This window comes from Psammomys obesus, unplaced genomic scaffold (genome assembly GCF_907164565.1).
Source record: "Psammomys obesus unplaced genomic scaffold, mPsaObe1.curated_primary_1811, whole genome shotgun sequence".
In the NCBI taxonomy this organism is placed as follows: Eukaryota; Metazoa; Chordata; class Mammalia; order Rodentia; family Muridae; genus Psammomys; species Psammomys obesus.
In genome coordinates this window covers 14613179-14626465 of record NW_026594428.1, presented here as the reverse complement: position 1 = coordinate 14626465, position 13287 = coordinate 14613179, and the positions used below count along the sequence as shown (strand labels likewise).

At 44.6% G+C, this 13287-nt stretch overlaps 1 protein-coding gene across 3 annotated transcripts in view; it reads left to right on the top strand.

The window, feature by feature from the left end:
- Positions 1–13287, top strand: part of Trio (trio Rho guanine nucleotide exchange factor) — a 287480-nt gene that overhangs the window by 240833 nt on the left and 33360 nt on the right. For all 3 annotated transcript variants that reach the window (XM_055619033.1, XM_055619031.1, XM_055619034.1), the window contains exons 35-39: positions 3476–3768; positions 4519–4689; positions 7134–7229; positions 9563–9711; positions 11698–11764. In XM_055619033.1, the coding sequence (XP_055475008.1) occupies positions 3476–3768; positions 4519–4689; positions 7134–7229; positions 9563–9711; positions 11698–11764 (776 nt within the window). The remainder of the gene's footprint in view (positions 1–3475; positions 3769–4518; positions 4690–7133; positions 7230–9562; positions 9712–11697; positions 11765–13287) is intronic.

Sequence of the window (13287 nt, the reverse complement as noted above, 5' to 3'; positions counted from 1 at the left end):
TACCTTGATTTTAAAAGCAGACTTCAAATCCCACTTGAAGAATGTGGGGATCATGTGGAATGTCTCAGTCGGTTCAGTTTGCCACAGAGCGAGCAGCCTGTTTTCTCTCTGCTTGGTGAACACTGTGCATCTCCAGCTCAGTGTGTACAGCGCTGCCTCCCTTTCTGAACAGAAGGTCCTCTGCACTCAGCTCTTGGTAAATCCAGTTACAGAACATTAAAGCCTACCCGGCTGGCCTCAGACTTTGCAAGCGCGGCCCCAGGTTTGTCTTTCTTAAATAGATCACAGTGCCTCCCATTACAGACATTTCTGCAGTCCTTAGGATACAAACTGGAAATGAGTTCTTTGTGTTAGAAATTTCTCTATGATGTATGTGTATCTTGACTGAAGACTAGGAAGACGTCATGGCGCAGTTCATTTGACACATATTCTTCAATCCACCCACAATGGACAGCAAAGTGGAATAATGTACATTAACCAGGAACTTCAGGTTTAGTTCAATGATACAGTGCCTGGCTAGGAATGTGAAAATTGGCTATCTTCCCCAGCACTTGTGTGAGTGTGTGTGTGCATGCGTGTGCACACACACATAATTTGGGGATACTGCAAGAGAATTTGAAATGTGAGACAGATGTTTACTAGAACATTTCCCAATGCTAAATGCGTCTTGTGGTGGCCCTGCCTCCTCACCCGTGACTCGGCTGTCAGCAATTGTCCCATGTGTGTGCTTGGTGGATGTGATACGGATGAAGCAGCCTGAACAGCAGATGCAGAGGATTGAGGGGCCAAGGCCTGTGTAGTCACGGCTGCTCTTCCCATTGCAAGCCTTGAAGCAGGCCATCTTGATCCATTTTCCCCAATCAGTTTGCCTTGCATCCCCACTTGCTGTTTGCTCTTTCTTTCTTGCTTTCTTGCTTTCTTTCCTTCCTTCCCTTTTTCCTTCTTTCTTTTTCCTTTCTTTCCTTCCCTCCCTCCCTCCCTCCCTCCCTCCCTTCCTCCCTCCCTCCCTTCCTCCCTCCTTCCTTCCTTCCTTCCTTCCTTCCTTCTTCCTTCTTTCTTTTTGCAAAAACATGAGTATTGCCTCATATATCTGTTAGGTTATATGTACAAAAGCCTGATTTTATAACCTCCCCACCCAGGAAAGGGAAAATCATTACCATTTTACCCCTTAAGAAACTAAAGCAGAAGGTCAGGGGCTTTAAAGATACTTACACCCTACAAGTGACAGGCAGGGTTGGAACTCCAGCCTCATAGCCTGTCCACAGTTGTATGGAAGCAGGTCTGTCAGCAAATACTTGCAGGACCCCTGCACATGCCAGTCAGGCCCTGGCCCCAGGTCTGCTGCCTAAGCGCCCCCACCCTACTTGTGAGCTATTGACACTGTGAAACCAAAGAACTCTAGATATGGGTGAGTCATTTTCAAGCTCAGAGTATGCAGTACTTAATTCTAAAAGTTTGCTAAAAATCATCAGCCATCCAGTGTTGTTCCATTACACTGGCAGTCTCTGAGACTTTCTTCCACTGTGAAAGTGGGGAGAAAGCAGGGGGAGGGGGCTCAGTTTTCCTTAGTCTGCAACTAGTAGGATGTGATCTTATTTTTTTCTTACATTTTTAAGTGCTTTTATTAATCACAGATGTCCAGATTTACAGACTGGGAGTCCAGAGATTTCTCCTCCCCATGGGTCTGGCCCTATGTGCCCATGGTGAAACCCTCCCATGTGGGGGTCAGCCTTTCCTTCTTCCTGGTTTTTATTCTGTCTTTACTTTAAAAGGAAACCACTATAGCCATTCAATGACCTCAACCTCAGCAAAAAATCAACTTGGTTTTCCTCCTCAAGCCCACCCCGGCTGACAGTGGTGGCCAGGGTGCACACTTGCATGGATTTTTAAGCCTGCTAGAATCTCTTTATCTTTTTAATAAGGGGCTTTTTTAATAAAAATAGGATGGAGTCACTATCTAGGTCGTTTCTGCATATTTAGTATTTCCTAGACACCGTGTTAAGCCTGCCTTTAACTCCTCTTGCCCATGAATTCTGGGTATTGTCAGGGTACTTGCTGTTTGTATAAGTACAGTCTACTCATTCGTATACCACTGGGGAACCCCAGATGCCTCAGCTCACCTCCGTCTGAACGCAGCTTATTACAATTCATATAGCTGCTTCATTTCCCTCCTATTGTCGGGTGCTTGGAATGTGGCCGCTTGGTTCCTGATTGCTGGCTCTCAAGTTTACAGAAACATCCCACCTGACTCTGGATTGGTTCAGTCATCTAAACCAATACACGCCAGTGCTCCATGACTAGACTGTGTTTAATTTTGAAATCCAGTGAGAAGCTTGATATAGATATCCTTTCTATAGAGCATTTTGGTTAACTGAAAAGACTTTTCTGATCCTTTTGATTAAAAAAAAAATATCTTTGTTATGATTGCTAGTATTTACTCAAACAAAGCAGATAACATTTCAAAGTCACCAACAAAGAAGCTGTGTATCTGTATTGTCTATGGGCAGATGGCTGTTGGTCTCCTAGGACCCCTGCGTTCATTTCTTCATCATCAAGTTAGTCCTGAACAACAGCCTTTGCAGATGGGTCTTTCATTGCATGGGCAGGACAGATGGATAGACAGTCAGATAAATCCTGTTTACTTATAGTGTGTCTAGCCAAATATATTTCTTTGACTAATTAGTTTATGATAATTTATAATTAAAACTTTTTAAATTTTTCTCTAAATTCTTTTTCCTGGTTTTATTAATCAAGCAAATGGGTAGAAATAATTTTAAGTTGTGTCCTCCAGCATCTTAAACTTTAAGTAGTTAATGACTTTATTTTAGTTTGTGTTTATGGGTGTTTTGCCTGCATGTATGTCTGCCTGCCATTATGCAACCTGTACTTGTGGAGACCAGAAGAGGGTTCAGATACCTGGGGACTAGAGTTTAATTCAGTTGTGAGCTACCATGTGAATGCTTCAAACCAAAGTGGGGTCCTCTAGAAGAGCAGCCAGCACTCTGAACTGGTAAGCCATTTCTCCAGCCTCAGTGATAACATTTTAACTCTAAGCATTTGAGTTGAGGGAGCATGTAGTTTTGTTATCCTGGCATTCTGGAGGTTGGTGTAGGAGTGCTTGAAGCTAGCCCAAACTACATGAAAACTCCATCTCAAAAACAAAAACAAATCAACATGATTGGATCTGTGCAGGGGCCACTCTGGTCTTCAGGATTGCTGATGTGACCTACTTTGGGGAAGGGGCAGTGTATCTTGAGAAACATCATCTGTAGCAGAAATGCACCTTGATAATCATCCTAGAAGAGAGGTGTCCATTTTGTTTCAACATATAGGTAAAAACAACAAAGTTCCCATCTGGCCACGTGAGAGTCTGTTAAGTTGGGGAATAAGTATGGTGGCTGAAGGCACTCACTTGACCCCAATGTTGGGGAACTTTTGTCATGTACAATAAAATGCATCCTTTTTCTCCCATCAGACTCACTGTCAGTCTCCAGCAATGATGCCAGTCCACCAGCCTCTGTGGCTTCCCTTCAGCCACACATGATCGGAGCACAGAGTTCACCAGGTCCCAAGAGGCCAGGCAACACCCTGCGCAAGTGGCTCACAAGCCCTGTTCGGCGACTCAGCAGTGGCAAGGCCGATGGGCATGCGAAGAAGCTGGCCCACAAGCACAAGAAGAGCAGGGAGGTCCGGAAGAGTGCGGATGCTGGTTCCCAGAAAGATTCTGACGACAGCGCTGCCACCCCACAGGATGAGACCATTGAAGAGGTAGGTCTCTGTAACAGCCCTGTGACTGTAGGCACTTAAGTCATGAAGTCTACGGCTAGGGGCCTTCCAATGATTTCGTTCTGTCAAGTTAAGGGTAGTTGTTTTGGGAAGTAATACATTTGCTGTGCAGGACACACCCATATTGCATAGCCCATTGAGGGTTTGTTTTGCAGACTGCTAAGTTCTGGGACACGCTGAAAGACATTGTTGGAAATGCCATTTCACTGCTTTTATGGATCACATGGGACTCTCCACATTATTCCCATGTCACCAGAGTGGTGACAGAACATCCACGATATTTTTTGCTTCCACTTTTGTCTCAAAAGGCTCTGAGTTCTACTTGGAGAAATTATCTTTTATGTCCCTAAGACATCCTCAGTAGACAGGACCAGTGGGGATTTTAACTTGGACTCAAAGCGGGGGAAAGGCAGTGAGAAACAATGTCACGTTTGTTTTATTTGATTGCTTCATGTGCTTTCTGGTTTGTTGGGGGTGTTTTTGCTGTTGTTGTTTGTTTTGTTTTTGTTTTTCTTTCCCTGAACCTATTTTTACCACAGTATGGGGGTCATTATGTATTCACATACCTATTTTATAAACTTGTATTCTGTCACTGAAGCTAAAACTCAGATTTGTTTTCATAAGAACAGAGGAAATGAATATCTGCTTAGTTCTGGCCTCGCCATGCTCTTCTAGTTAACCCCTGAGGGCCCAGAGTCCAACTTGAATGAACAATTGTTGGTTTGCTTTCAGAGAGGACGGAATGAGGGCCTGAGCAGTGGCACATTATCCAAATCCTCCTCCTCGGGCATGCAGAGCTGTGGTGAGGAAGAAGGCGAGGAGGGTGCCGACGCTGTGCCGCTGCCCCCTCCCATGGCCATCCAGCAGCACAGCCTTCTGCAGCCAGACTCGCAGGATGACAAGGTAAAGAGAGAGCCCATGCTGGCCCAAGCCAGAGGTACAGAATGCTTCCCTAGTTTCCATACCAGCACATTGCAAAGGCCAGGAGATGGAGGGTATGGGGTGGGCACTGGAAGTCTGCTGCTTTCCCAGCAGTCAGCTTGTTTATATCTCAGAAGGATGAACAACAAGTCCATTGAGAACAAGCACCAGGCCGGCATATGCTACTCCCACACCCTTGCTCATGTAACTATGTTTGGTATATTTTAATGATGCTTCAGTCATTGCTGCTCTTAAAGTAATTTTTAACGTGCTGGTTAGTGTCACCAGGAGAGCAGAAATCTGGTGCAGCCTGCCCGAATACAGCTTTCGACACACAGTAGGCCGTCATGTTTCCTCCATAATTTGTTTTTACACATGTTCTAGTTAAAATAAGGTTGTGTTGCTCTCCAGTTACTTTTCCCAATATGCAGGATGAGAACCCCAGTGAATGCATTGTTACAAAACATTGGGAGTCACCTGATTGCCATGCGGCTCCTCCTCGGTCTCTGTTTCCCTTCAGTTCTTACATCATCTAGATTATTGTATCCACACAATTGTTAAATCTCAAAAACAAAATATCAAAGAACTGGAAACCTAATAAATGAAGCTTGCACAGCTTCTCTGCACGCTGGTCCCATCATGACCCTCTCCATTTGTTAGATGCTAAAAATAGAGCCAGGAAGTCATCACTGGGGGTTTTCTGTTATTGTTCTTTTGTTTTGTTTTGCTTGGCAATAAATAAGTTTTCCAAAGAAAATAGATGTGCTTTCAACATTTTTTTTTTCCTTCACATTTTCCCCTCTTCCTTTCCTGACCTCCCTTATTGGTATTGTCAGTCACTTGCTGGATTTGTCAGCCTCTGTTTGACGGCGGACGCTGTACTGCGCTGTTTGCGGCAGTGTAGCCACCACACTTGCTCATGGCATGGACGCCTCACACAGCTGAGCACAGCCTGGGCCCGTGGTCTGAGCACACAGGTTGTGAGCCGCAGAGCTACCGTTTGTCCTCTTAGAGTTCAGGGTCACCCTTGGTGCAGGCTGATCTGAGAGAGAAAGTAAAGGCCCTGAATCCGGCCACGAATCGGGCTGTGTGGGTGTTGTGACGACTCGTGAGCTATTTTGTAACAATCTAAACTAATAGCCTTTTTAAAGCAGGAAAATAAATTTCTGAAGTCTGGGTGGTTATCCAAGCAATGGGGAGCTGGTTTTATTGGCTTATTTTCCTCCCTTAAAAAGACTGAATTGCCTGAATCTTGTTTACTGGAATCATTTGCTGTTTACCATGCAGCCTGGTTGGGTATTATCAATAGCAAATCTTCATTTTAAAAAATCTAGCGATGTTCCCAGACAGTATACTATCTTGAACTAATTTTTTGTTTTGTTCTGTTTTCTCTTTTTGTAAACTGTCACCTCAGCATTACGTTGCTTTGTGTTCTGTGTCTGTTTTGGCTCAGTTTCCTTACCTTTCCATTTGATTTTTTTCTCTGTTTTGTTCATCTCATATTCCAGACGTCATTAGAGCAAACCAGTGTTTGTTTTGTAAAGTGCATCTTTTGCTCCACATACATAAAAGCCTGTTGTAAAAACCCATATCTGTTGACCGTGAGAAATGCATCTCTCGGACAGCCAGCCATGTGTTGAATGCATCTCTGCTGTCCTTAATATGAAGCAAGGTTCATATTACCTGTGCCCCTCAATCCCCACCTTCTCTATAGCAGAAGTAATCTGCAAACAGTGTTTGCTAATTACTGAAACTCAGCTCAGTAGCCCCTCCCTCAGACTTCCTTACTGTCACCCCCTGACGACCTCGATCTAGCCATAAGTGGCATCTCATAGCTTGTGAGGCTTCAGCTCTTCTGTCCTCTGCAGTAATCATTGGGGAAATGGATGGCACAGGAAATGGTGAGCTTGTCCCCCCTCCCCTATCTGGTCACTGTACCCTGGCTCCCTTCCCTTTCTTAACCCCAGAAACAAACATAGTCAAGCCATTATTAGTAGCCCCATTTTGTTTCTTGGTTATTTGAGGATTCACCCATTAGACCTTAAGCCTCTTTCTCTTCTGCTGACTGGGTTCTGTCTCTCTCCATAGCTGAGAGCCTAAGCCAGCATTTGCAGAGTTAGTTAGGATGCTCCCATGCCCAGTCACCATTCAGAAAAACATCACGATGTTACATGACTGAGGATTAAAAACAGACATTGTCTGCTTCCCACATGTATCCTAGACAGGCTTTATTTAATGTTTCATGTCAGAATATTGTAAATATAAAAGGATGACTCTAAATAAATGCAAACAAAGACAAACTTGTGGTCTTTTTGTCTGGACTTACTTTAAAAAAAAAAGCTGGACTTTGTGAGGGAATTTACTGTCTGTCCCATTACTAACGTGAGCCCTCTCCTCCCCCTTTTTTGTCTTAACTTCTCCCATAGGCCTCTTCGAGGTTACTAGTCCGCCCCACCAGCTCTGAGACTCCCAGTGCAGCTGAGCTCGTCAGTGCAATTGAAGAACTCGTGAAGAGCAAGATGGTGAGTAAGGCCTCTGCCATCAAGCATGAGGTTTGCAAGCCACCCTCCTGCCTGTGCATAGAGGTGTACCTTTGCTGGGGATTGCTCTCAAATGTAAATATGGCTATAGACTCCTCTCACTATGGGGACTGAATCTGGAGGTCTGCTTTATTGTCCTAAGGTTCATTGGTGGTTTTGAAGGACTCACAGAGCTCAGAAAAGCTGTGGCTCTAACAGCTGCAGTTTATTACATGACAGCGCTCAGGTTAAAATTGGGCAGGGTCCAGGAAATACCAGGTCCCAGCACTTAAGGATCTTCACATGAACGAAGCACACTCGGCACTTACATAGTGCAGCACAGAGAACAGTGATAGCTATATGGTTTATCTGAGCCCGTGTCCAGTTATGCATGCTCAGTTATGGATGCTGTTCAGCTACCTGCATAGCTGACTCTAAGGTGCTCTGTGATGTCCCCCCCTCTTTTTCACTCACACATTCGGAATCCCTGAGGTCTTGGCACTGCAGCTTTGGGGCAGTTCGCACTTCAGCTTGTCACACACACACACACACACACACACACACACACACACACACACACCTGTGTAAGAGACCAGTAGGGACCACAGCCAGGTTGAACATCAAAACTGTCACAAAAGCATATGATCCTATGTCCTCATCAGAATGTCTGTGCCCTGTCTAGTGCCACCTCAGGCAGGTCACACCTGAGGACATGCTGCCAGGAGTAGCATGAGACTCAGTCGTTTCAGGGCCTGGCAGCTACTACAGTTATAAGTGTGTGTCTCTGTAGAAACAGGTGAGGTCCATGCCTACTCGTTTGCTCTCTCCTGTCTTTCTCTTTTCTCTTTTTTCTCATTATTGAAATAAACAGAGTTCAGTCTAATGAGCCCCAGCTGTCTAGACAGCACAGGGCAGAATGTCTCCCCTCAGCCCCGCCCCCTTGGCCTGGCTTCCTGTCATCACCCACCTGATCCACAAGCATGACGCCAGCCTTGACACTTATGGAAGAACATGTACTTCCAGTAAAGGTCAACTGCTATTTATTTATCACAGTGCAGTCTTTGGAGCAGGCTCCATTTGTTAACTAACAGTGCCCTGATTTTCATAAATCAGAGCCTTAGTTGGTGTGATTTTACAGCTCTGTGGTCGTCCTTTAAGAAGGTTGCATGCACAGACATGCAACCTTCACAGCTTCATGGTGAAGAGTCTGTTCCCATTAAGGGAAGAAAGCAGGACACATATTGGCCTTCACATTGCTAACTGCAGCTAAGTAAATGAAGCTAAGGGCTCTTGTACCTCAGCATTCTGTTTATAAGTACTCCTATCTTTCAGCTAAGCCCTTCTTTGTCTAGCTAGAAGCCTGTGCACACTTGGAGGGTCAGATAGCCCCTAGGCACTCAGTGAGTCAGGTGAAGAAAGAGTTGAGGCACCAATTAGGTCACCAGCCAATAACCAATGTTCAGTTCAAAGACCTTTTTTTTTTCTTTTTACCTATTCTTTTCTCATATATTACATCCAGCTTCAGTAATCCACCACTACGCCCAGTCCCCCCCCCCCCAGCTTCCCCCCCTCCTCCATCTCCCCTCAAGAAAGAGCAGGCCTCCCAGGGACATCTACCAAATACGGCAAAACAAGCTACAATAAGACCAGGCACATACTCTCATATCACGTTTAGATGAGGCAAGTAGTAGGAAAGGGGTTCCAAAAGCAGGCAAAAGAGTTGGGACAGCCCCCACTCCCACTGTTAGAGATCCCACAGGAACACCAAGCCATACAACCATAAGCTACATGCAGAAGACCTAGGTCAGACCCATACATCTCTGGTCTGTATGAGTGCACCTTCAAACTTTGCATGAGGTTCTACAGTGGTAGAAACATATGAACCATCTCCTTCAGCAACTGAGGGGAATGTTGCACAAACACATATACATTGATTAATATTTTTATTCTAATATACCTGTTTATCTAGCTCCTCTGACTCAACATTGGTTGTTGTTGGTCTGTATGAGCAATTTTGCCTTCGTGTATGTTCACCACATGCGTGCAGTACCTACAGAGCACAAAAGAGGTTGTCCAGTCACCCTAGAACTAGAGTTCTGTATGGTTGTCGGCTGCTGTGTGGGTTCTGGGCATAGAAATAGTCCTCTGCAAGAGCAGCAAATGCTCTCAACCACTCAGCATCTCGCCAGCCTCTTCGATGTGTTTTTAGTAATGCAGTTTGATCTGTTGTTAGAAATCCTGTAATTCTCCAGTCACATCCTTTGTGTCTTCTGAGTTAGATTTTCAGCCATCATGGACTGTGGACTAAGCACTGTCATTTGCTAAATCTCTTCCAGGCTCTGGAGGATCGTCCCAGCTCACTGCTTGTCGACCAGGGAGACAGTAGCAGCCCGTCCTTCAATCCCTCAGACAACTCCCTCCTCTCATCCTCCTCGCCTATTGATGAGATGGAAGAAAGAAAATCCAGCTCTCTAAAGAGAAGGCAGTAAGCAGCTTCTAAGCCATCCCCACTTCCCTTCCAGCTGCATCAGCCCCAAGCCAAGAGTAGGATTCACCACTGAGATAGCCAAAAGGAGATCCAGGGCCTCCTGCTGAGAGACAGACAGACAGACAAAGAGGGAGGGAAGGAGTTCAGTCAGTGCTCATGCGTGTGTGTGTGTGTGTGTGTGTGTGTGTGTGTGTGTGTGTGTGTGTAAAGCTGCAGTAAGCCATACCCACAGTTTCAATTGTTCTCCATGTCCATAATGCTTCATAAATAACATCTCATGAAGAGAATATTGTCTGTGGTTTATCATGAGAAACTCCTATACTTTCTATTGATTATGTAGCCATGAAGGGAAAAAGAAGGCAACATAAAATTAAATCAATATGAAATTAGTCAAAATGTGAGTATTTTAAAATGTGACTTAGTGGCAGTGTTTCTCAATTCTGGTAAGCCCACATATGACAATGAATGTCCTAAATTAATCCCAAGGGCTTACACTTACCCTGATGAGAGGAAGACTATTTGCTGCATGAGGGTAGCGACTTGGTTTGGGTCAGTAATAAGTCCCAGTGACTTGAATGGCACTGGGCATATGGAAAGTGCCAGGGTGATGTTGGCTGATGGAATGAATGAGGAATTTGGAACTTTCATGTCATGTATATATGTACATACAAATAAATACAGCTTGTTGAGTCCAGTTAGTGCTGTGTGTGATCAGCCCTGAAGTCGTATACACATAGACAGCACCCCTTGGGATGGCTGATTTTCCCTCTCAGCGTCCTTAGTGTTGTGTAGTTGGTTGACTAGGATTGGGGCCCTGTGAAACTTTCCCTTCCACACTAGCATGCTCATTGGTGTTATCACTGTTCCATTCTTGTTTAGGCAGCATGTTGTTGAAGTATCAAGAGTGATGCTTCCTGACATTTCTAGGGGACACAACATGGCAGCAGACTTCTTCATCCTCTGGCTTTCATAACCTTTCTGCCCTCTTCTGCAGTGTTCCCTGAGCCTGAGGTGGGGTGCAGGGAGGGAGTGAGGCTTGTGTCGTGGATTTATCTCTTGAAGCTGGGCACTGTCAACAACTATCAGTGGTTCTCTGCTTCTTGATGAGCTGTGGCTTTCTGTAGCGATCTCCATATGCTCCAAAGAGAAGCTTCTTTGATGAGGACTGAGAACTAGACTTATCTGTGGGTATAAGGCTAAGTTTTTAGAGTTTTTACTGCTTCGGTAAAGTGGCAGGAGTGGGTTTTTCCTACCAGCCCCACATTGTTGGCTAGGTTTCCAGTATACCAGGCATGTTTGCCCTACTGCTGTGTTCACTTACACAGCCATTGCTTACCATTTGCCATGCTGGCACCTTAGAGGTATCATGCCATGCTGGTCATCATTGTTCATAAGCCTGGGAGGATCATTGATTGTTCCCCTCCCTTGGCAGCTCCATAGCACCTTCTGGTACTGTGAAATCTGTAAAAGCCTCAGATGGAGGCTTTCGGGTCAGATCCAGCCCAGAGCCTCTGAGTCCTGTGTCGCACGTGAATGGTGGCTTCAGCAACAGAGACTTATCTTCTGGGGGGCCACCCACTAGCAACAGGAATTGTTCTCTTTTATCCGTATGCCCTTGGTTGTTACGGGGGAGAAGCACTTCAATGTGGTGCACATGCTCTGAATATCTGAAATTTGAAACTTTCTGTATGTCCGCTGAAGCCTAAAAAACTTAATTAAAAAACAACTGCACCCCCTAATGTCATACCTTCCTAACAAAGTTGTGCCTTTTTGTATTTTCATCTTATGCTGCCATTACAGCCAAGTGCCTGCCTGCATGTCCTTGCCTGTTAAAGTGTTCATAGTCACTTTTCCTGTTAGAGCCAGTTGTGTAAATCTGATACGTTAGAGTACGGTCTTAAAGGATCCCATTCTCACAGAAGCAGACTTGTACAGGACAGTTCCTTCAGAAAACAGATTCTGTATTTCTCTTTTTTTTTCCAGCTATGTTTTGCAAGAATTAGTGGAGACAGAGCGAGACTATGTGCGGGACCTTGGCTGTGTGGTTGAGGTACGTATCTTCAGAAACTTCATAGCCTAAGTCATCTGGTAAGTTGCTGATTTAAACAGCAGAATGTTGATACCTTCCCAAAGCCTTAAAAAATGGAGCTAGCTGTCTTAGCAAGCTGTATCCAATTTTAAAGAATATTTTTTTGCATAGTACTTCTTGGTATATATTTTATATATAATTAAGTTTTAAACTTGTTACTGCCAACAATTTTGTTATTTTTGTATTGAAATTTGACCTTAGTTGGGCGCACTGGTGCATGCCTTTAATCCCAGCGCTTGGGAGGTAGAGGCAGGCAAATCTCTGTGAGTTCAAGAATAGCCTGGTCTACAAAGCAAGTCCAGGACAGCCAAGGCTACACAGAGAAACCTTGTCTCAGAAAAAAAAAAAAAAAGTACCCTTAATTATTGCATAGGATTAGATGCTGCCACAGAAACAACAGTATTATTGGCTGAAAAGTCAGTGTGTCCAAGCTATGGATCCAGTTCTTTCTGCATCCATGTGCTACCAGCACTGGCCCAGGCCTCTACCAGGGCCTTCATTTATAGCTTTGCACACAATAGCCGTGCCACCATTTTTGGTCACTAGCGTTTGCTGAGTGCTGTGTAGCTACAACAAAGCCACTGCCTTCTGTCCTAGTCAATAACAGGCAGGCGCTCAGCGATTCATCCACAGGCATTTCTTGGTGGTTAGTTGGTTAGTTTTTATATTGTATTCCACAGCCTAGGCCAACTTGGAGCTCACGGTGTGGCCCAGACTGTTCTCAGACTATGCTAGTCCTCCTGCTTTAGCCTGTTGAGTGCCATGGATGTGAGTAACCCAGATCAATTTGCTTAGGCCTTGTTTTCATGAGTTCAAGGCTGCCCTTGAACTCATAACCCTCATGCCTGTACTTCCCAAGTTCTGGTTTTACAGATTTGTGCCACCATCATTGGCTCTAGAGTAGATGTACTTTTTTAATAGGATACATGTTGCCATTTTTCTTTCAGCTTTACAGACATGCGCAGAACAATACTTTTGTGTGCACAGAGCTATTGGGCTATAATTTTACCCAGTGGTAGACCCTTTGCTCAGTGTGCAGAACACCTGGGTTCTATGTTCAGCACTGCTGGAAAGCAATGGGGATGATGATAGTCACTGTAGTTTCCCAGCATAAAGGTTTAGCATGCTTGGTTTCTCTGCAGTCATTGGCAGCAATAAGGTTTTTGGTACAAACTAGATCTCATTAGAATTGAATAGAAGCTTACTTTTGTGTTTCAAACAGGGTCTTGCTATGCAGCCTAGAGTGATCCCACACTCACTCTTCCTGCCTCAGCTACCCAAGCTGCACCAGCTGCACACCATCTCCAGCTAATATACCGTTAATCAGCCTCTGTTAAGAAGCAGTTTACAGAGAGAATATTATTACATCCTTCTGTAATATGCTATGTAACAATCTCAAAACATCAGATTTTTTATTTGTATGATGTAAATACTCAAAACAGAGGGACTTCTTCTAGATGACCAAGTCTCTAATATGTAGTAGG